This window comes from Bombina bombina, chromosome 5, assembly GCF_027579735.1.
Source record: "Bombina bombina isolate aBomBom1 chromosome 5, aBomBom1.pri, whole genome shotgun sequence".
NCBI classification, from domain to species: domain Eukaryota; kingdom Metazoa; phylum Chordata; class Amphibia; order Anura; family Bombinatoridae; genus Bombina; species Bombina bombina.
Genome location: NC_069503.1, coordinates 622172063 through 622198125, shown reverse-complemented (window position 1 = coordinate 622198125; position 26063 = coordinate 622172063). Strand labels below are relative to the sequence as shown.

At 34.3% G+C, this 26063-nt stretch overlaps 1 protein-coding gene across 1 annotated transcript in view; it reads right to left on the bottom strand.

Annotated features, from left to right (window-relative positions):
• GABBR2 (gamma-aminobutyric acid type B receptor subunit 2) overlaps window positions 1-26063 on the bottom strand; it is a 1106195-nt gene that overhangs the window by 70016 nt on the left and 1010116 nt on the right. Inside the window, exons 14-15 of the mRNA XM_053714581.1 lie at window positions 3839-3949; window positions 609-833 (exon numbers count right to left, since the gene is read on the bottom strand). Of these exons, the coding sequence (XP_053570556.1) occupies window positions 609-833; window positions 3839-3949 (336 nt within the window). The remainder of the gene's footprint in view (window positions 1-608; window positions 834-3838; window positions 3950-26063) is intronic.

The window sequence follows — 26063 nt, the reverse complement described above, 5'->3', positions numbered from 1 at the left end:
TAGCCAAAAATATTGCCTGATTTTCTTTTGGTATTTCTGGATATGTCCACAATAAAAGGTCTTCTTTTTTAACATTTGAATTTGACACCATTTGTCATTAGCAGTCATCTTAGGCCAAATTTAGCCTTAGGGACAGGGTCTACAAAATTATTTTGCAGACTTGGAAACCTGTCTGCCCGGCTGTACTGCGAATGGACAGTGGACACAGCACTTGTTTGTGCAATGCTGCACCTGCTTGTCAATCACCCCAAATAAAAATTGCCCTAAATCTCATGTAATCTTATAACATAAATAAGTGTGAAGAGCTAATCAAAAAGATTAGAATATACCCTTATACCTTATATTATATTTGTAGTAGTGTATTATGTTATAGATTTGTTCTAGCCTTATGATTTCCTATGTACAGATCTTTGTTATTTGTATTGAATCTTTCTAGCTTTTTGGAAAATAAGTTTTATTAGGTTTGCATTTGGTTCAAAAAAATATTGACATTCTGCTATGTCTTTGTCTTTATAGATCATCCATTGAATAGAAAGTGAATTCTATATCTTTTTCCATCATGAATTGACATTCTCTATTCTCATGAATAAAAGAAACTACTAACTTACCTTTGGCACAAATACTAGACATAGTGTAATGGTACTGCAGAATATGATGACTAAAGCCACGATGCAGAATTGGATATTAGGTTGGTCTTTTGTGAGAAAAGAGACGGCAGCTCCTATAATACACATAATCCCGACGTTGTATACACTCATTCCTATATACTTGCTGTCATTTAGGGCTGGGATGCTTACATTTCGTGTTTCCCAGGCCAGAAAACAACCAAACAACTGGTTAAAAGAAAGGACAAAACAAAGAATATATTGTATTCATTTTCAATCCTGATACAAAAATGTAAACACATAAAAAGTTTTATAATATAATAAATTACCATTCTAATGTATTTTATTTTTAACCTCTAAAGGACATATGACAGAAATTTTTCCGTCATAAAACAATTGAGCAAACTGAAAGCTGTGTCCTTAAAGGGTTAACTAAAAAAATGTCAACATGAATATCAATAAATAACAAACAATATATAACACAGAACTGTCTCCACAAAACAAGTTATGGACAAATATAAATGACTTTGGGCTTGATCACAATCTTTTAGAAACATTTATGTAATGATTTTTCTACAAAATTCACCATTAATGTCTAGGGGGATTTTTGTACATAAATCATTTCATAAGCCATTTAAAAGAATTGTGATCAACTCCTTTCTTAGATAATTCTTAAAATTATGTATTTAAAGTTGTGTATTTTGACATATTTTTAGTATGCTCAGTAGAACTGAAGAGCTTGAAAAATAAGTAAAAAAACAAAACATTGGTAAAAACATGCTTGGTAGCAGTACTGAGTGCTAGCTGGTGTTTAATGGCTACACATAAATGCTTCTTGTCATTGGGACACGCAATGTGCTCAGCTAGCTCCCAGTAGTACCCAATTATATAATGTTATGACTCAAATAACTTAAAAGCCCATTAAAGGGACAGTCTACACCAGATTTTTTATTGTTTAAAAAGATAGATAATCCCTTTATTACCCATTTCCTAGTTTTGCATAACCAACACAGTTATATAAATACACTTTTTACCTATGTGATTAGCTTCTATCTAAGCCTCTGCAAACCGCCCCCTTATTTCAGTTCTTTTGACAGACATCAATTTTAGCCAATCAGAGCTGGCTCACTGGAACTCCACGTGCGTGAGCACAGTGTTATCTATATGACACACATGAACTAACACCCTCTAGTGGTGATAAACTGTCAAAATGCCCTGAGAGAAGAGGCGGCCTTCAAGGGCTTAGAAATTAGCATATGAACCTCCTAGGTTTAGCTTTCAGCTAAGAATACCAAAGAACAAAGCAAAATTGGTGATACAAGTAAATTGGAAAATTGTTTAAAATTACATTCTCTATCTGAATCCTGGAAGTTTATTTTGGACTAGACTGTCCCTTTAAATACAGTAGAATTACATACTATATTAAATATATATATATTTATATATATATATATATATATATATATATATAATATATATATACTGTATATATATATATATATATATATATATATATATATATATATATATATATATATATATATATATATATATATTAAAATACATTTTTTTCTGGCAAACGTCAAAGTTAATCTCCTCCTGTATCATGAGACAGTCATCAGCCAATCAAAAAATAGCATATAAGTGTATACTGTATACTCTTGCACATACTTAGTAGGAGCTGGTCACTCAGAAAGTGTGAATATAAACATATTGTGCACATTTTGATAATGGATGTTTTTTTTTTTTTGTTTTTTTTTAATTATATGCTCTGTCTGAATAATGAAAATTTAATTTTGACGTTATTGTCCCTTTAAAGCTATAACTCATACTGAATTATACTTTATATAAAAGGGAAAATGTTGCCTATGTTATTCTAAGGAGGTCTAAGGTACAACATAAAACACATAATACTACGATTCCTCCTGTTACTATTTACTATATCTAATGCCTAGCCATTTTATACAGTTTTATAATGGTTACCAATTTTTTTCCTTGTACATAAGATATAATTGCACCATCAAGTTCCATTTATACTTCAGAATTAGTTGTAATTTCAGTGTAGTTTTTAATTGGGAAACTATTCCTTTGCAATTGTACTTGTATGTATGAAGTAAAAATTTCATTGGAAAACATTTATTTAGAGGCAGATTATAAGTGGAGCGCAAAATATCACTTCCGTGAAAGCAAGCGCTACCCAGGTGCTGAATCAAAAATGGGCCCGGCTCCTAAGCTTACATTCAAATAAATATACAAACAGAACGAAGAAAATTTGATAATAGGAGTAAATAAGAAGGTTGCTTTAAAAGTTTGTGCACAAGCAAAACCCAATGCACGCTAACCAAAGGACTTTGCGATATCGCAAACTTTCTAACGCATTCACCCCCTAGAAGTCAATGGAAATTGCAGAAGAAAAAAACCTTTTTGAGTGTGTTCATATTTTATTCATCCCGCTGAAAAATACTAGTTGATTTTCTGCGCATTTATTTAACCTAGTTTATTGTGTATACAAATTTCTTCAAATAAATTAATCAGTAGAATTAAAATAGTTGCATGCACTTAAATAACACTTTTGCCTTCACCTAAGTAAGGTATTCTATTTAGCTTTAGTCAACAGATTTATTTGTTTAATTAATTGTTGTGCTAAATAAACAAAGACAAAGGAAAGATTGTGTTCTACATCTACCATTTAACTTCTTTTTAACAATTTAAAGGGACAAAGAAGTTGCTAGAACATCAAAATTTAAATATCTTCCCAATTTACTTCTATGATCAATTGTGCATTATTCTCTTGGTATCCTTTGTTAAAGAGTAATTCTAGGTACGTTCAAATGCACACATATCTTTTGTCATCTAGCAGCAGTGTTTTCAACATTTACAAACACTGCTGCCATAGAATGAAGACTCTAATCTCTTATCAGCCTATCTAGCTTTACTCTTGAACAAAGAATACAGAGAGAACAAAGCAAATAAGATAACAAACGTAAATGGCAAAGTTGTTTAAAATTGCATGCTCCATCTAAATCATATTAGTGTTATGATGCACTGTAAATCATCTTAATTCACTTTGTAATAACCATAAAGGGCAACATAACATATATGTTAATGCATTTGGGTTGGCTCCAAAGTCTCATATTGTGCTTTATGTTTTAGTGTTTTATTATATATGGTATTAATGTACAGGCAGAGTGCACCTTACAAAAAATATTGTAGTTAATGTAGATATTACTCACCATAAGAAGACCTTTGTAGGCATAAACAATTCCTAACCAGATGGTCATGTGAGTATTCTCACAATGCTCCAAGAAAGGAAGAATTGCAATGTCTCTGCCAGCAGGGTCAGGCTGTAAGGAGAAGAACATAGGTTGAATATGTTTTATAATGCATTCAAAACAACATAACCATCAAACATTTCTTTACATACAACTGTGAGTGGCTTTAAAACAGTGCTGGAAATATTCTGTTAAGCATGTAAGTCCAGAAGTCCACCTCTACATTTTATTTAATATAAAATACAGAATTCCACATATGACACACAAAAAGACTCTGGCCCATATTTATCAAGCTCCGTACGGAGCTTGAAGGGCCGTGTTTCTGGCGAGTCTTCAGACTCGCCAGAAACACAAGTTATGAAGCAACGGTCTGAAGACCGCTGCTCCATAACCCTGTCCGCCTGCTCTGAGCATTTAGCGAGGTCTTGCGGACCTGATCCGCACTGTCGGATCAGGTCCGCAAGACCTTTGATAAATTGGGGCCTCTGTGTATATATTGATTAAAAACAACAGCTATCTTTGCAAGAGGCTGCAAGACTTCATTCTAGATTTGAAATAACTGATGATTTATGTGATGAGATTTCAAAGCCCTTTTGTTTTAAGGTATTGTGTAATGTGTGTGAACTCTTAAAAAACAAACAAAACAACCCTGATAAGATGGATACAATCTGTTTCTTGTATTCTTACATTAGGTAGTTACAGTTGTATCTGTCACATGGTAACAAAATATACCAACTGACAAACTGGATCAATAGTGAAGCTCACTGTCTTACATAAGTATATAGAAATAATATATAGAAACAGAATGCTTTAGAAAAAAAAACTCATAGGGAAAAGTGATAAATGCATGAGAATGTAGGTGAAATAAATAAACTATATATATTTTTTTTATATATATATATATATATATATATATATATATATATATATATATATATATATATATATATATATATATAGTGGAGGGGGACAGAGCCTTAGAAATCCTCTTTGTTGTAATTTGATGGAGGCTACTTTCATTTCACATAGTGTAGGCTATAACCCTGTAGGACGAGCAGGGACAGGCATCAGAGTATTCTGCGGCTTCTGCCTTTTAGAAGTGGAATTAAAGTAATATGTTAACCTTAAAGACGTTTAAATAGTCTAGTGCAGAAATGGGAATTTTATTTCTATGGTGCTGTGTTAGATATGTTTGGCCTAGATTCAATGAACTCTGAGAGCACAGCAAGATGTATGATACACTCTATAAGCAACAGGCATTACCGCTTGCTCTTAGCTAACAAATGACTAAGCTTTGTTACTTTAATAAGTGGGAATAGCAAGCTTCAAGGCATCCACAAGTTATTGCCCATGAAAATGAATGCTCACCAGTTTAAAGGGCAGCATCTAATATTAAGAAATGTCTGCTGACTTATGAAAGAAAAGTCAAGTTTAAAGGGACAGTCTACTTGATTTTTTTTGTTTAAAAAGATATTTAATGCCTTTACTACTCATTCCTTAGCTATTGACAATCAATATTGTTATATTAATATATTTTATAATCTTTAAATCTCTATGTTTCTGACCGTTTCTAAGCTCCAGCAGGCCGCCTCTTAGTGCATTTTATCCACTTTTCACAGACAGACAGTGCTAGTTCACGAGGGCCATATAGATGACATTATGCTCAATCACTGCGAATTATTAATTAATCAGCATTAATTGTCTAAAACACAAGTTTGTAAGTAGCACTGAGATAAGGGGGCAGTCTGCAGATGCTTAGATAAAAGGTAATTACAGAGGTAAAAAGATATTAAAGGGACATGCCACCCACATTTTTTCTTTTATGATTTAAAAAGAGAATGCAATTTTAAACCTCTTTCTATTTTACTTATATTATCTAATTTGTTTTATTCTCTTGATATTCTTTGATGAAAAGCATATCTAGATATGCTCACTAGCTGCTGATTGGTTGCTGCACATAGAAGCCTTGTGTGATTGGCTCACCATGGGGTCGATCCAATATAAATCGTCGCCCGCAAAAGCCGGCGACGCCAATATTTGCGCGGGTTTGGTATCACATATACGGCGTAACCTAGAAGTTACGCCCGTATATTTCTGCCGTCGCCCGTAGTTTTTTGGGCCATAGGCAGGTATACCAAACCCGCGCAGTTTGGTATCCAATATGCAGCGTAAGGACTTACGTGGCGAAAATGGAGAAAACTTACTCCATTTTCACCTCGCCACAAAAAGCAGCCGTAAGAAGCCTTACGCTGACTATTGGAGACCCGTAACTTCCTAAACTGGCTGCTAAAATAAACCTAACACCTAACGAATGCGCAATGTCTATCTACCTGTCACCCGCGATCTGCTAAAATAAACCTAACACCTAACGCATGCGCAATGTCTATCTCCCTGTCAACCGCAATCTGCTAAAATAAACCTAACACCTAACGCATGCGCAATGTCTATCTACCTGTCAACCGCGACCCCCCCCCCCGAAATCCCTAATAAAGTTATTAACCCCTAAACCGCCGCTCCCGGACCCCGCCGCCATCTACATAAACTAACCCCCTACTGTGAGCCCCTAAAACCGCCGCCATCTACCTTATCTATCCCCTAATCTGACCCCTTACACCGCCGCCACCTATATAAAAATTATTAACCCCTAATCTAATCCCCCTATACCGCCGCCAGCTATATTAATATTATTAACCCCTAATGTAAGCCCCTTACACCGCCGCCATCTCTATTAAAATGATTAACCCCTAATTTAATCTACCTACCCCGCCGCCAGCTATATTATCTATATTAACCCTAAGTATATTATAGTTAATATAGTTATTACATTATATATATTAACTATATTAACCCTAATTATATTAGGGTTAATATAGTTAATATAGTTACTATAGTATTTATATTAACTATATTAACTCTATCTAACCCTAACTAAATTTATATTAAATTAATCTAATTCATTTATAAACTAAAATATTCCTATTTAAATCTAAATACTTACCTATAAAATAAACCCTAAGATAGCTACAATATAATTAATAATTACATTGTAGCTATGTTAGGGTTAATATTTATTTTACAGGTAAATTGTTAATTATTTTAACTAGGTATAATAGATATTAAATAGGTATTACCTATTTAATATCTACCTAGTTAAAATAATTACCCAATTACCTGTAAAATAAATCCTAACCTAAGTTACAAATACACCTACACTATCAATAAATTTAATAAACTACAAACATCTATCTAAAAATACAATTAAATTAACTAAATTACAAAAAAAACAAACACTAAATTACAAAAAATAAAAAAAAGATTACAAGATTTTTAAGCTAATTACACCTATTCTAAGCCCCCTAATAAAATAATAAACCCCCAAAATAAAAAAGATTCTCTGCCCTATTCTAAATTAAACAAATTTCAAAGCTCTTTACCTTACCAGCCCTTAAAAGGGCCTTTTGTGGGGCATGCCCCAAAGAATTCAGCTCTTTTGCATACAACAAATACAATCCCCCCCCCCCCCATTACAACCCACCACCCACATACCCCTATTCTAAAACCACCCAAACCCCCCTTAAAAAAGCCTAACACTACCCCCCTGAAGATCTCCCTACCTTGTCTTCACCACACCGGGCCGAACTCCTGATCCGATCCGGGCGATGTCTTCCTCCAAGCGGCAAAGAAGAATTCTTCCTCCGGCGATGTCTTCCTCCAAGCGGCAAAGAAGAATTCTTCCTCCGGCGACGTCTTCCTCCAAGCGGCAGCAAAGTCTTCATTCTTCCGGCGGCATCTTCAATCTTCTTTCTTCGCTCCGCCGCCGCGGAGCATCCATCCCGGCCGACTGCTGTACTACGAATGAGGTACCTTTAAATGACGTCATCCAAGATGGCGTCCGCCGAATTCCGATTGGCTGATAGGATTCTATCAGCCAATCGGAATTAAGTTAGAAAAATCTGATTGGCTGATTGAATCAGCCAATCAGATTCAAGTTAAATCCGATTGGCTGATCCAATCAGCCAATCAGATTGAGCTCGCATTCTATTGGCTGTTCCGATCAGCCAATAGAATGCAAGCTCAATCTGATTGGCTGATTGGATCAGCCAATCGGATTGAACTTGAATCTGATTGGCTGATTCAATCAGCCAATCAGATTTTTCTAACTTAATTCCGATTGGCTGATAGAATCCTATCAGCCAATCGGAATTCGGCGGACGCCATCTTGGATGACGTCATTTAAAGGTACCTCATTCGTAGTACAGCAGTCGGCCGGGATGGATGCTCCGCGGCGGCGGAGCGAAGAAAGAAGATTGAAGATGCCGCCGGAAGAATGAAGACTTTGCTGCCGCTTGGAGGAAGACGTCGCCGGAGGAAGAATTCTTCTTTGCCGCTTGGAGGAAGACATCGCCGGAGGAAGAATTCTTCTTTGCCACTTGGAGGAAGACATCGCCCGGATCGGATCAGGAGTTCGGCCCGGTGTGGTGAAGACAAGGTAGAGAGATCTTCAGGGGGGTAGTGTTAGGCTTTTTTAAGGGGGGTTTGGGTGGTTTTAGAATAGGGGTATGTGGGTGGTGGGTTGTAATGGGGGGGGGGGGATTGTATTTGTTGTATGCAAAAGAGCTGAATTCTTTGGGGCATGCCCCACAAAAGGCCCTTTTAAGGGCTGGTAAGGTAAAGAGCTTTGAAATTTGTTTAATTTAGAATAGGGCAGGGAATCTTTTTTATTTTGGGGGTTTATTATTTTATTAGGGGGCTTAGAATAGGTGTAATTAGCTTAAAAATCTTTTAATCTTTTTTTTATTTTTTGTAATTTAGTGTTTGTTTTTTTTTGTAATTTAGTTTAGTTAATTTAATTGTATTTTTAGATAGATGTTTGTAGTTTATTAAATTTATTGATAGTGTAGGTGTATTTGTAACTTAGGTTAGGATTTATTTTACAGGTAATTGGGTAATTATTTTAACTAGGTAGATATTAAATAGTTAATAACTATTTAATAGCTATTATACCTAGTTAAAATAATTAACAATTTACCTGTAAAATAAATATTAACCCTAACATAGCTACAATGTAATTATTAATTATATTGTAGCTATCTTAGGGTTTATTTTATAGGTAAGTATTTAGATTTAAATAGGAATATTTTAGTTTATAAATGAATTAGATTAATTTAATATAAATTTAGTTAGGGGTGTTAGGGTTAGAAAGAGTTAATATAGTTAATATAAATACTATAGTAACTATATTAACCCTAATATAATTAGGGTTAATATAGTTAATATATATAATGTAATACCTATATTAACTATAATATAGTTAGGGTTAATATAGATAATATAGCTGGCGGCGGGGTAGGTAGATTAAATTTGGGGTTAATCATTTTAATAGAGATGGCGGCGGTGTAAGGGGCTTACATTAGGGGTTAATAATTTTAATATAGATGGCGGCGGTGTTAGGGGCTCACTTTAGGGGGTTATAGATATAATATAGCTGGCGGCGGGGTACGGGAGCGGCGGTTTAGGGGTTAATAACTTTATTAGGTTGCGGCGGGGTACGGGAGCGGCGGTTTAGGGGTTAATAGCTTTTTTATTGTTAGGATAGTGAGGGGGGATAGCGGATAGAGGGTTAGACAGTGCGGGCTATGTTAGGGAGGCGTGTTAGACAGTGCGGGCTATGTTAGGGAGGCGTGTTAGACAGTGCGGGCTATGTTAGGGAGGCGTGTTAGACAGTGCGGGTGTTTTAGACTTTAGTCAGGTTTTAGAGGCGCCGGCAGTTTCTAACGTGCCGTAAGTCACTGGCGACGCCAGAAATTTGTACTTGCGCAGATTTCTGGACATCGCTGGTTTGTCAGACTTACGGCACGTTAGCATCTGACGGCGACTTATATGGGATGGCTCGAGTTGCGAGCTGAAACTGAGGGCGACGCCGGTTCCCTCGCTTGCGCCGCAAACTGCGATCTATATTGGATCGCGTCCCAGGTGCATTGCTTTTTCTTCAACTAAGGATATCTAAAAAAATAAGGCAAATAAATAATGGAAGTAAATTGTAATGTTGTTTAAATTTCGATTCTCTATTTCAATCATGAAATATAGATTTTGGGTTTAGTGGCCCTTTAATACAACTGTGTTGGTTATGCAAAACTGGGGAATGGTTAGTAAAGGGATTGTCTAGCTTTTAAAACAATAATATTTTCGGATAGACTGTACCTTTAAGCATCAACCATGAAGCTGTTTCATACTTGGTGGTAGTTATTTATGTATCTTTGCTTGTAAGCCATATGTGTTTGTTTATGTTCATGGCATTATATGTGTTTGTTTATCTTCTAAAAATATGTTTTTCTTCTTCAGTTTTATGTAATTGTTGGTGCAGAGCGTATACATGAAGAACGAGGGCTAAATAGATGTTTTTTATCTGTGATTGCTTTTGTCTTAGCTTTCTGTTTCAAATTTTTGTGCTTGACAAGTTCACGTGTTTTTTGAATAGTAATTTCACACACTATGCCTACAATACTCTGATCAAAAATATGAACAATGCCAGCCAGTTTTCTTTCCTGCAACACTTTACACACCTGGCGAAGTGTAGCAACATAATGTAACAACGTATGCCTTCTTTTTAAGCTGCTTTTTTGTGTAACTCTGAATAGTGAGCCCACTGTAATTTAAGCAGATTTGCAAATGCTCTTGATTTTGGATTGTAGACTTGCAGCAGCCAGTAAACTAAATCAATAGAAGCTTTAAACCTCAAAGTGCCTAGCATTTATTATGAACCTGCTAGTATAGTTTATTATGCAGGAAGTAATTACATTATCTGAGAAAGTGCTATTTTTGTGAAATATACTGTCAGCCTATAGTTACCATGATATTACAAATATACTGTCAGCCTATAGTTACCATGATATTACAAATATACTGTCAGCCTATAGTTACCATGATATTACAAATATACTGTCAGTCTATAGTTACCCTGATATTACAAATATACTGTCAGCCTATAGTTACCATGATATTACAAATATACTGTCAGCCTATAGTTGCCATGATATTACAAATATACTGTCAGTCTATAGTTACCATGATATTACAAATATACTGTCAGCCTATAGTTACCATGATATTACAAATATACTGTCAGCCTATAGTTACCATGATATTACAAATATACTGTCAGCCTATAGTTGCCATGATATTACAAATATACTGTCAGCCTATAGTTGCCATGATATTACAAATATACTGTCAGCCTATAGTTACCATGATATTACAAATATACTGTCAGTCTATAGTTACCATGATATTACAAATATACTGTCAGCCAATAGTTGCCATGATATTACAAATATACTGTCAGCCTATAGTTAGCATGATATTACAAATATACTGTCATCTTATAGTTGCCATGATATTACAAATATACTGTCAGCCTATAGTTACCATGATATTACAAATATACTGTCAACCTATAGTTATCATGATATTACAAATATACTGTCAGCCTATAGTTACCATGATATTACAAATATACTGTCAGACTATAGTTACCATGATATTACAAATATACTGTCAGTCTATAGTTACCATGATATTACAAATATACTGTCAGCCTATAGTTACCATGATATTACAAATATACTGTCAGCCTATAGTTACCATGATATTACAAATATACTGTCAGCCTATAGTTAACATGATATTACAAATATACTGTCAGTCTATAGTTGCCATGATATTACAAATATACTGTCAGCCTATAGTTACCATGATATTACAAATATACTGTCAGTCTATATTTGCCATGATATTACAAATATACTGTTAGCCTATAGTTGCCATGATATTGCAAATATACTGTCAATCTATAGTTACCATGATATTACAAATATACTGTCAGCCTATAGTTGCCATGATATTACAAATATACTGTCAGCCTATAGTTGCAATGATATTACAAATATACTGTCAGCCTATGGTTGCCATGATATTACAAATATACTGTCAGCCTATAGTTGCCATGATATTACAAATATACTGTCAGCCTAGTTGCCATGATATTACAAATATACTGTCAGCCTATAGTTACCATGATATTACAAATATACTGTCAGCCTATAGTTGCCATGATATTACAAATATACTGTCAGCCTATAGTTGCCATGATATTACAAATATACTGTCAGCCTATAGTTACCATGATATTACAAATATACTGTCAGCCTATAGTTGCCATGATATTACAAATATACTGTCAGCCTATAGTTACCATGATATTACAAATATACTGTCAGCCTATAGTTGCCATGATATTACAAATATACTGTCAGCCTATAGTTGCCATGGTATTACAAATATACTGTCAGTCTATAGTTGCTATGCTATTACACATATTTAACACCAGCTGCATGATCATTTTAATATCTATCTATTAACTATCTATATATTATCTATTATATATCATCTATCCATTCATCTATTCATGCATCCATCTATTAACTATCTATATATTATATATCCATCCACCCGTCTGTCTGTCTGTCCGTCTTTCTATCTATCTATTGACATACCATATTCAATTCATTAGCTCAGTGAAATATAAACCCATTTAATATAGATTTAGTATTTGTTCTTAAGGAAAAATCTCATAATATTTCTGTCTAAAGACCAAATAGTAGATAAGAAACCACCACAATAAATCTTCTTGGTCTTTGTCTCTTTCCATATACGCATATATTGTTTTTCTTACTAAAATTCTTTTTCCCTTTTATTGTTCTTTATATTATTTAGCATTAGTCTGTTTGCATTTTCCTTGTCTTGTTGTGTGTATTTATTCCGCTAGGTTTTGTGTATTTTTATGTCATTATTTTTATATTGACATCCTTTTATTTGAGTATATTTTAATTGATATGTTTTATTTGTTGGCCTAGATTCGGAAATGCTTGTGAGGTTGTTGGACCTCATTGCAAAGGTGAGATCACGTTCCAAATTCATTGAGCTTTGCTTAATTTATTATTAGGTATATGTTAGCGGAAGTTCCTGCTATTAATATCTATGGTTGAATGATGCACAGAATGCATAACGCAAAATGAACCACAAACAACACAGAAAAACTTGAATTACAACTGCATTAGGTAGCAATGCTTGTTGTAAATGGATGTTATTCTAAACTTATTGTTTGTCTGTTTTGTTATGGTGAAGAGGCCTTACTGTATAGAATAAAAGGAGTCTGTTAAATGTCTTCTTTATTCAAGCAGCATCTATCAAAGACAGAATAAGAAACAAAAACTCATGAGACATCCTGAAATGTTGCTGCCATGTCAAATTCAGTCTTTGATAGATGCTGCTTGAATACAAAAGAAACATAACCATTGGATTTGTTCTGTGGATTGTGGGGATATTGGCAGTGTCCCTGGTGTATGCACACCTTATACACTGGTGCTGGACTGTGAGTTACTTCTACTCTCGAGCGGCTGAACATGGGCATTCTGTTATGCGTTATATGTAGCAGAGCAAAGAGCATCCTTACGGGGTGATAGACACTTGGAATATGGGTAAGGCTAAAAGTTTAAAAAGAAGTTATCAGGTGTCAAATATTATGCATTCTTTTGCCAACATTTTTAGTTTCCAATAGCTTGATGATAATTAGTTACAGTTATTTGAAATTGACACATTGCTGTCTGACCACATAATTTGTAATCAATTTGCAATTATTAATTAGCAAAGTAATAATAATAATAATAATAAATGCAATTCTTTACAGGTGGTTCAGTTGGTGGCATAGTAGAAGGTTATGAAGTCAATACATACTCTAGGAGATAATGCAGAAAAAATACTATAAAAATAATTTATGTAACTAAACCCTAATGCATTTGGTGCCTTCCTATAGACTGGTTGAGAGGCTAATAGCATAATAGTATTCTGCCATTGGATATAAAATAACAACTAGTAGTAATTTAGTTACTAGCAATTCTATTATCCTTCCAGGGCAAAATACAACATAGGAGTATTAGTTACAAAATAAAAGCACTGTTTAAAAAGATCTTCAGTTTCATAATGAAAATATTTTCTTTAAATGCCTTGCAGAAATAGTAACTAACAAAGAGTTACATGCAATAAAAAGGCAATTCTTGAATTTCTTGACAATGCCGGCTCATTCTGCCTCTATTTCAATCTCTTTCACTGACGATTAATCAGCCCCAAGGAATAAGTGCTTGGTGGTTACAATTGCAATGCTCCAATAGTTTCTTCAATGACTCAGTCTTTTTTTTAAGAGCTTTGTCTATTTTCAATGAATTCATTTTATTAAAAATAGGTCATTTTTTGTATTGTTAATTCTTCTCTTATTTATGCATTTACATAGTTTATATTGACCAAAATGTTTTCTTATTACGCTTGTTAATTAGATTAATTTACCACATTCATTTTCAACAATAAATGTTTATGATGAATAAAAACATTTTACAGGTTAGATTAATCTGCTGTGTTCAGCTACTGTATAGGCTGCTATAAATAATAGTGTGTAATTAAAAAGGATATTCTTGTGTAAAAATAAATGCTCTGTTTTGCAAGAGCATTTTATTTGCAAGCTTAATCCTTCTTTCACGCTGCATTTAACCCCTGCAAAAAAGACTAAAAATATAATCAGTCACTACTTCAGAAAAGAAGAAAAAAACAAAAGAGCAAAGAAAAAGGCGGAATAAAAATATGGTATGTATAAAAGGCTGTGCTTAAAAGGGACAGTCTACACCAGAATTATTATTATTTTAAAAGATAGATAATCCCTTTATTACCCATTTCCCAGTTTTGCATAACTAACACATTTATAATAATATACTTTTAACCTCTGTGATTATCTTGTATCTAAGCCTCTGCAAACTGCCCCTTTTTTCAGTTCTTTTGACAGACATGCAGTCTAGCCAATCAGTGCCTGCTCCCAGATAACTTCTCGTGCACGAGCACAGTGTTATCTATATGAAATACGTGAACTAACACCCTCTAGTAGTAAAAAACTGTTAAAATGCAATCTGAAAGAGGTGGGCTTCAAGGTCTAAGAAATTAGCATTTGAACCTCCTAGGTTAAGCTTTCAACTAAGAATACCAAGAGAATAAAGCAAAATTGGTGATAAAAGTAAATTGGAAAATTGTTTAAAATTACATGCTCTATCTGAATCATGAAAGTTTATTTTGGCCTAGACTGTCCCTTTAAGCATAGCAGCCCATAATAAGTAAGCTCACATAAGGAAGATGCAGATACTCAGGTAGCCATTGTTTACATTTTAATTTTTTAATATACAATAAACAATGTTTTTAACTTTATGATGACTTCAAGTTTGCATCTTCCTTACGCTGGCCTACTTAGTACTTACTATATACTGCTACAGTTGTGCAAAGCCCTCTATACGTAAACTTTAGTTCTTCACCTTTTTTCTTGACAATTTGCTTTTATGGGTTTTTCTGCCATTTTTTTAAGTAGTAGTGAAGTCTGCCTCAATAGGCTGTTGAGAGTTATCGATGAGACCCATGGAGAAGGACATTTGCTATCATTGGATGAGACAACTAGCACTCTTACTGTATGTAAAAGGTGAGGGGGTCATTTCCTATGTTGTTTATTTATATATTGGTAAGTCACATGCTAGATACGTTTCTATGCTGCTCCAATCAGGGATATGGTTAGTCTCAGTTGACTCCTGAATGTGAGCCAATCAGAAGAATGTATACGTATACATACACTATGTTTTCTTGAACGTTACTGAGGTCCTGCTGTAATGCAAATACGTTTATGTGTTGAACCCCTTTTCAGGGGCTAAAAAGTTAATAATTCTGAGAGATTTTGTTTGAAAATAAAATGTTAATAATGAAAAAGAACATGTTATTTTTTAACTAGATTATCCCTTTAATGGTGCGCTCAGCTGCAGATGTTATCTATACCTACAGAGGGAAACAAGCTGAATGAATACTTGTAGGGCAATGCAGACAGTGTTGAATTCACAGAGAGAGTTAATGAGCCCACTTGATATCAAGACTGTATAGCAGCACAGCACATAGACACTCTGTGGGGGATAATAAAGACAACTGAGCCATGACCTTAGAGAAATTGCATCCAGAACAAGATAAATCGTTTATCAGCACCAGAAAGGGCTATCTTTCCTTAGAAATGAGCTGGATGAAGTGTACACAGCATTAAGTCCTTATACATACATCATACATAATTACACACATACATAGTACATTCATACATACATACACACATTGTACATACATACATACATACACACATTGTACATACATACATACATACACACATTGTACATACATACATACATACATACATACATACACACATTGTACATACATGCATACATACATACACACATTGTACATACATACATACATACACACATTGTACATACATACATACACACATTGTACATACATACATACATACACACATTGTACATACATACATACACACATTGTACATACATACATACATACATACACACATTGTACATACATACATACATACATACATACACACATTGTACATACATACATACTCACATCCATATATTGTACATAAACACATACATACATCGTACGTACTGTACATACATACAAACATCCATACATTGTACATACATACATACATATATTGTAAATACACACATACATCATACATACATACATACATACATACTTTGTACATACACACATAGATGCATACATATATCGTATGGACATACATACATACATACATACATATTGTAAATACACACATACATCATACATACATACTTTCTACATATACCCATATATGTATACATACATTGTACGCACAAACATACATGTAAACATGCATACATACATAGTACATACATACACACATAGATACATTATACATATACACATACATGCATACATAATGTACATTGTACATACATACAAACACACAAAGTTACATAGATACATACATACATTGTACATACATACATACACACAAAGTTACATACATACATTGTACACACACATACACACAGTTACATACATACATACATTGTACATACATACATACACACATAGTTACATAGATACATTCATACATTGTACATACATACACACATTGTTACACAGATACATACATTGTACAAACATACATACATAGTTACATAGATACATACATGTATTGTACATACATATGCACATAGTTACATAGATACATACATACACATAGTTACATAGATACATACATACATTGTACATATATACACACACAAATACATACATACATTGTACATACATACACACACACACATTGTTACATATATGCATGTATACATTGTACATACATGCACACATAGTTACATAGATACATACATACATCGTACATACATACACACATTGTTACATAGATGCATGCATACATTGTACATACATACACACAGTTGCATAGATACATACATACATTGTACATACATACACACATTGTTACATAGATGCATACAGACATTGTACATACACACACACATAGATATATACATACATTGTACATACATACACACATTGTTACATAGATACATACATACAATACATACATATATTGTACAAACATAACACATAGTAACAGATACATACATTGTACATACATACGCACATTGTTACATAGATACATACATTGTACATACATACACATATAGTTACATAGATACATATATACATTGTACATACATACACACATAGTTACATAGATACATACATACATTGTACATACATACATACACACATTGTTACATAGATGTATACATACATTGTACATACATACACACATAGTTACATACATACATTGTACAAACAATACACACATTGTTACATAGATGCATATCTACATTGTACATACATACACACATAGTTACATAGATACATACATTCATTGTACATACATACACACATTGTTACATAGTTACATAGATACATTGTACATGCATACACACATAGTTACATAGATACATACATACAATGTACACACATAGTTACATTGATACATACATACACTGTGTTACACACATAGTTACATAGATACATACATACATACATTGTACATACATACATACATACACACATAGTTACATAGATACATACATACAATGTACACACATAGTTACATTGATACATACATACACTGTGTTACACACATAGTTACATAGATACACACATACATACATTGTACATACATACATACATACACACATAGTTACATAGATATATACATACATCATAAATACATACATACACACATAGTTACATAGATCAATACATAAATTGTACACATACACTGGCTGTATAATGTAAGTTGTCAGTGTGAAGCAGGAAATCCAGCAGACCATCACATATCAGGTTGCAAGACAATGATATGAATCAAGGTGTAGCATACTGACTAGCGATTCAGTAACTCATCCGCTTCTATGTAGTCTATATTCCATAACCTCTTCATACTGTTTTTGCTTGTCTGAATGAACACACTAACACGATTCTGGCATATTTAAATAATAGGGCACTAACTATTCAATGGACATTTTTTTTAACATTAGGAAACTATATAAAAACTACAGCATATCACAGATATTATGAAAATCTTCAAATATTTTAAGAGCAATTAGTTCAGTAAAGCAACCTATATGGTTATCAGTAATAAAAACATATAACATTAATCCTAAAGAATGTTGTAAATTGATATTTTAAAATGTTTACTGTATGCTAATGTTCTTGAATAGGTTGCGTTCTCAGTGAATAATCTATTGAAAATAGTAATCCTGTTGTGTTGTGAGAGGACTTCTTTCTTTGTAATGTTACAAAATCCAGGTCTTTAAAAATCCAAGAGAATGGAATGTGTGTGAGCAAAATAGTTTCTATTTCAGGAAAACAAAAACAAACATTTTAAAGAAAAATCAGCTGTTCAATCTGTTTATTTATAGCTACCAAAACAGTATAGCTGTAATTAGTTATTAAGATTTTTTTTATGTCTTATAAGTCTAATAAATAAACCAGGATTCATTGAATTCCTCAGCTGAATTTGTTCATACCACTCACCATGTGTTGGGTGCACACTCACTATTGAATTCATCCAGATAAAAGAACCAAGTTATAGTTAGGGCATTAATAAACTCAACCAGTGGTCATTAGCTTTAATTTATACAGAAGGACCTTAAAGTTGAAATGTGTGACCAATTGCTGTACAGAAGGCAAGTCCCACAGATCTATAAAGTAAAAACACAGGATACAGAGTCCTCTCAGCTAGGTAAAGAAGATGGCAGCTAAGATAATTGCAAACAAGCTGTCCACTCTAGGAATGTGTATTGCAGTGCCAACTGAGAAGTAGGATATGACCCACAACATCAAAAGCCTGTGTGCTCCAAAGATCTCTCTGTTGATTATTGGACTGAACCATGACAATGCTGTCTAATTAGAGTTAGAAAAATTTGTCAGATAGTCCCACTGAAGAAGTATATGGTAGATAATCTGCATTTCAGAGTTTTGATGAGGAGACAGACCTCTCCAGGAGACAAGTGGTATTGAACCACATGTGCATTAACAACTCCATTAAACGACTGGCATTTGCAAAAGTAGAAGCCAACTAACAACATTGAAGTGGAGATCCATTGCATGCAGGGTCTCAGTGCATCACCAGTCAACTATGTACTAGCAGAAAGCATTAGGAGGAGGGAGGGTTAGGGAGCTGTTTTGGAGGGAGGTGGAAGGGTAAGGGGGGATCCTACACTGCAGAAAATAAAAAATAAAATAAAAAAAGCCCTAAAACTGCATATTGTCTGTCAGTACCTAAGATGGTAGGGACCAGTGATAGATGAGGGAGGGGAGAGAGCTGTTTGGGAAGGATCAGGAGGTGTCAGGTGGGAGGGTAATCTCTACACTACAGCTAAAATTAACTACTTGATTAATGCCTTCTCTGATGTGAATTTCAGAAGTGTGGTGAGCAGCTGTAATTAGCTGTCTTCTAATTGCCAAAAACAATGGCAAAGTCATGCATGTCTGCTATTTCTGAACAAAACGGGACCCAGAGAATCTTCTTTTACAACCATTTGTTTAATGACTGCAGTAGTTTAGTGTAAATAATTTCAGTTAGAAACCCAAAGATTATGAAAAAGTTAAGATTTTATTAATATAATTGCATTTGGCTGTGAAATGGGAAGCATTAAATATACCAAGGCTCTATTTCTGTTTAAATGGAGTAATAGCAAAAATGCTAAAAATACTCTGGTATTTTGGGCAAGTTTTTCTCTAAAATTCCTGGTCCATAGGAAGTAAAGATATAACATAAATTAAGCAGTAAGACAATAAGCAGCTTTAGGTTAATTATAAAAATGGATGTGTCTACTCTTCAATATCATTGAAATGTATTGACCAAATCAATTTTACTTCATCTCTCTTTAACACTTCACTTCATTGTGAACAGGAAAATATACCAGGATGATTTTTGTCTATGAAAATAAACACCACTTTTTTATTGTCTACTGGTTTAATGTTTGACTTATTTTATTATATGGGACTGATTCTGCCACTAAATCAATACAAAGTGACTTATCACAAACAACCATTAAGTAAATATAAGTTTAAAACATTTTCCATCACCAGTAGACACAGTACATTGTTGTGAATGATGTGCAAGTTTCTTTTTACAGTACATTAACTTCAGTAAATATGAACTCTAATGCACTAATGTAAAAAGACACATTAGTGGTTACAAGTTACAAACACTGTCTACAAGGGCACACATTTCCCCAGGAAGAGGCTCTGCTCTAAATAAATACATAGGGAAGACAAATGTGCCAACACTGGAAATGCCTTAATCTTTTGATTCTGTTTGTGTTGTGCTTTTTTATGGCTTATGATAGAAAGGTGATGACATGTTTTGGAAAAAAAGATAAAAATGATCTACTCCAGGTATGAACAATTCCTATCCTGGAGTGCTGCATTTATATGCCAGGATTTCAGAATTTATTTTCATGAACACAGTTGATCTAATCACATTGAATCATGATCACATGTGCAAAAAAAGCTAAAACGATGTCTTGTTTAGGGTCAGTCCTGCTTTAGATAAATCATTTGTGTTCAGGATTCTTGTGGAGAACAGGTTTAATTTTTCTGAATGAAGCCAGTATCCTGCATGCTTTATGCATGGTCTTTATTTCTCAAAGGAATAACAGAGCTTGGTAGGAACTGATGGCTGTATAGCCTGCTGTCCCTCATGACTGATGCCATCTGGATAATATGCATCAAATTTTAACTTTTCATGTGCTTGATAGAAATATATGAATTGCCCTTCAAATAAATAAAAGGAAATAGAGAATTCTAATGCAATAATAAAATGCACCTATCATTTATAGCACATAATAGTTGCATAAATATGCGTTGATTATTCTATGCTTACACTTATGAAGGGGTTCAACCTATGCTTAAAGAGATATGAAACCCAAAACATTTATTTCATGATTCAGATAGAGAATACAATTTAAAAAAAAATCCTATTTATTTCCATTATCCAATTTGCTTTGTTCTCTTGTTATTCTTTGTTTAAGAGATATCTAGCTAGGTAGCGTGCACATGTCTGGGGGCCCTACAGGAGAGGAAATAGTACTGCCATTTAATGCTCTTGCTAATGTATAACATGTTGCAAAATTGCTGCCATGTAGTGCTGCAGACACGTGCACACACATTCTTGCTTTTCAACAAAGGGTAACATGAAAACAAAGCAAATTTGAAAATTAGACGTATATTGGAAAGTTGTTTAAAACTATGTTCTGTCTGAATCATGAAATAATTTGTTTTACTATAATGTCCCTTTAAATTTGTACTCATGAGCCGCAATGCATTGCATTGTTAAACATCACAACTGCTATAGTAACAACCTTTAATACATATATACTTGCTACTGATATAGCTGTAGTGCACATGCATGCACATCTAAGCTCTTAAAGGGGCAGTGTACTCCAGAATTTTTGTTTAAAAAGCTTTAGATAATCCCTTTATTACCCATTCCCCAGTTTTTCATAACCAACACTGTTATATTAATTTACTATTTTTACCTCTGTCATTACCTTGTTTCTAAGCCTCTGCAGACTGTCCCCTTGTCTCAGATCTTTTGACAGACTTGCAGTTTAACCAATCAGTGCTGACTCATAAATAACTCTACAGGAGAGTAAGCACAATGTTACTTATATGAAGCTCATGAACTAGCACTGTCTAGCTGTGAAAAACTGTCAAAGGGCACTATGAAAAGAGGCAGTCTTCAATGGCTTAGAAACTAGCACATGAGCCTACCTAGGTTTAGCTTTCAACAAAGAATACCAAGAGAACAAAGAAAATTTGATCAAAGTAAATTGGAACGTTGTTTAAAATTGCATGCCCTATCTGAATCATAAAAGTTTATATTGACTAGACTGACCCTTTCATGAATTTATTTCTATAGCATTTTAATTGAATGCACAATTGCAAGTGATAACAGTCAACACCAATGGGCCTATCTATCAAGCTCCGAATGGAGCATTAGGGCCCGTGTTTCTGGCGAGCCTACAGGCTCTAATGACCGCTGCTCCATAACCCTGTCTGCCTGCTCTGAGCAGGCGGACAGACATTGCCGAAATTTAACCCGATCGAGTACGATCGGGTTGATTGACACCCCCCTGTGGCCGCGAGTCTGCAGGGGGCGGCGTTGCACCAGCAGCTCACAAGAGCTGCTGGTGCAATGCTGAATGCGGAGAGCGTATAGCTCTCCTCATTAAGCGATGTCTGTTGGGCCTGATCCGCACTGTTGGATCAGGTCCGACAGACATTTGATAAATAGGCCTCCAAGTTTTCAATAACCATGGAACTACTGCTTTTGTGCTGGCCATTTAAAGTATAGAGACTGCTATATATATATGTATCATTAAATGCTTTAGTTAAATGGACACTAAAGTGAGTTTGCAGGCTTGCATGAGAGGGTTACCAGCTAGCTGTCATACCATAATAAAATCCTGTAATGAATGTATTATTGCCAGATCAGGGCAGCTGTAATGTCAAAATGTTTTACAAGGCAATGGTTTTATTTACATAAACAGGAAAAACAATAATTTAGGGAATAACAAGTTTTACTTTGATTGCTTGGAATTTAGTTCAAAATGGCAAAGATTAATTGACAACCAACAACAATATTTTATATTCTCACACAAAAATATAAATTTATATTTGCTCAGTGTGTCTCCTAGTAAATAGCAAGTCGTTTTTCAAAAGCTTAATTTAAGGACTGTGATTTTTATGTAAATGTAGCTACCTCACTAATAATTTTGAAATCCTGTTTCACAACTATGCTCAGTGGGTTATCATTTTTCTCAGTTGAGGAAATTCTCTCTTGTTCCTAGGTAATTCTAGAGAGTTTGCCTATTAAAGCATACTAGAAAACAGCTGGAGAAGCTATTTGCGATAATTTGTTTTCTCTTTACAGTATTTCTAATGGTAGGTAATGACTTTTTTTCACCATATAATATTATCATAAAATGTTCAAAGTGATTGCCCATAGATTACAAGTTACTCTAATGGAGACTTTTTATTGGTCATAGATAAACTTCTTAAAAGTACATTAAAGTAATTTTACATTGTATATGCATAGAATTTGTTAGCAATAAATCCCTGCATTGCAAAAGATCTACATTTTTTTTAAAAACTTTACATACAGGGAGTGCAGAATTATTAGGCAAATGAGTATTTTGACCACATCATCCTCTTTATGCATGTTGTCTTACTCCAAGCTGTATAGGCTCGAAAGCCTACTACCAATTAAGCATATTAGGTGATGTGCATCTCTGTAATGAGAAGGGTTGTGGTCTAATGACATCAACACTCTATATCAGGTGTGCATAATTATTAGGCAACTTCCTTTCCTTTGGCAAAATGGGTCAAAAGAAGGACTTGACAGGCTCAGAAAAGTCAAAAATAGTGAGATATCTTGCAGAGGGATGCATTACTCTTAAAATTGCAAAGCTTCTGAAGCGTGATCATCGAACAATCAAGCGTTTCATTCAAAATAGTCAACAGGGTCGCAAGAAGCGTGTGGAAAAACCAAGGCGCAAAATAACTGCCCATGAACTGAGAAAAGTCAAGCGTGCAGCTGCCAAGATGCCACTTGCCACCAGTTTGGCCATATTTCAGAGCTGCAACATCACTGGAGTGCCCAAAAGCACAAGGTGTGCCATACTCAGAGACATGGCCAAGGTAAAAAAAAAGGCTGAAAGACGACCACCACTGAACAAGACACACAAGCTGAAACGTCAAGACTGGGCCAAGAAATATCTCAAGACTGATTTTTCTAAGGTTTTATGGACTGATGAAATGAGAGTGAGTCTTGATGGGCCAGATGGATGGGCCCATGGCTGGATTGGTAAAGGGCAGAGAGCTCCAGTCCGACTCAGACGCCAGCAAGGTGGAGGTGGAGTACTGGTTTGGGCTGGTATCATCACAGATGAGCTTGTGGGGCCTTTTTGGGTTGAGGCTGGAGTCAAGCTCAACTCCCAGTCCTACTGCCAGTTTCTGGAAGACACCTTCTTCAAGCAGTGGTACAGGAAGAAGTCTGCATCCTTCAAGAAAAACATGATTTTCATGCAGGACAATGCTCCATCACACGCGTCCAAGTACTCCACAGCGTGGCTGGCAAGAAAGGGTATAAAAGAAGAAAATCTAATGACATGGCCTCCTTGTTCACCTGATCTGAACCCCATTGAGAACCTGTGGTCCATCATCAAATGTGAGATTTACAAGGAGGGAAAACAGTACACCTCTCTGAACAGTGTCTGGGAGGCTGTGGTTGCTGCTGCACGCAATGTTGATGGTGAACAGATCAAAGCACTGACAGAATCCATGGATGGCAGGCTTTTGAGTGTCCTTGCAAAGAAAGGTGGCTATATTGGTCACTGATTTGTTTTTGTTTTGTTTTTGAATGTCAGAAATGTATATTTGTGAATGTTGAGATGTTATATTGGTTTCACTGGTAAAAATAAATAATTGAAATGGGTATATATTTGTTTTTTGTTAAGTTGCCTAATAATTATGCACAGTAATAGACACCTGCACACACAGATATCCCCCTAAAATAGCTATAACTAAAAACAAACTAAAAACTACTTCCAAAACTATTCAGCTTTGATATTAATGAGTTTTTTGGGTTCATTGAGAACATGGTTGTTGTTCAATAATAAAATTAATCCTCAAAAATACAACTTGCCTAATAATTCTGCACTCCCTGTATATTTAAAACTGATCTCAAAATGTGCATTATTTTGTATTTTAGGGACATTGTTTTTGAAATACCATTTATTTTATATATTTTGCTTTAGCCAGTTAGGATTAATGTAAACAAACTACTACATTAGGAGTCTGAATCCTGGACCTTGCAAGATGTACTTTAGTCACCCAAAACCTTGTAAATGTGTTTCTTCTAAACACAATAATTAATATTATTATTTATATTTTTCATTGTATGTTCTTTTATAAATATATGTTGAATGCAATGTTACTTTTTTCTTTATAATTTACTTACTGTAAAAATGTAGTTATTATAGCTAAGTAGTCTCCAGATTCTTAAAGTTGGGGTCTCTGTGGATTTGAGATGATTGTAAGATCTATTTGAGTAAATGATTCCGGTGGAACATTGTACTTCATTTGTGTCAAATAAGGATTCGTACACAACACCTGTTTTCTACTTGATACAACAAATTTGATGGTACATACTTTGAACTCCTATAAGTCCAGTTCTTAAGTACCCCTAACAGGCCAGATTTTCGTGATATTTTGACTAGAGCATAGATTCAATAATCAGATGATCAGTAACAATGGTTATTAATCTATTCCCACCCATCAGCTGATTATTGCACCTGTGCACTAGTAACAGGGTATGCAAACCTGGTCAGTTAGGGTACTTGATGTCTGGAGTATAGTATTATATTTACCTGTAATAATCTTGAATGTTTAGAAACAAATTGTAAGGATAACAACTGGTTGAGAACTAGTGTATATGAGTAAAGGTTGAATATTTGAATTGTTACATTTGAATTACTCTTTGAATGTACCCCTTGATGTCTTGTCTTTTATTTAATGTGTCTTTAAAACATTTGTTGCCATTATAAATACCAATATATCACATGTTAAGATTCAAAGATTT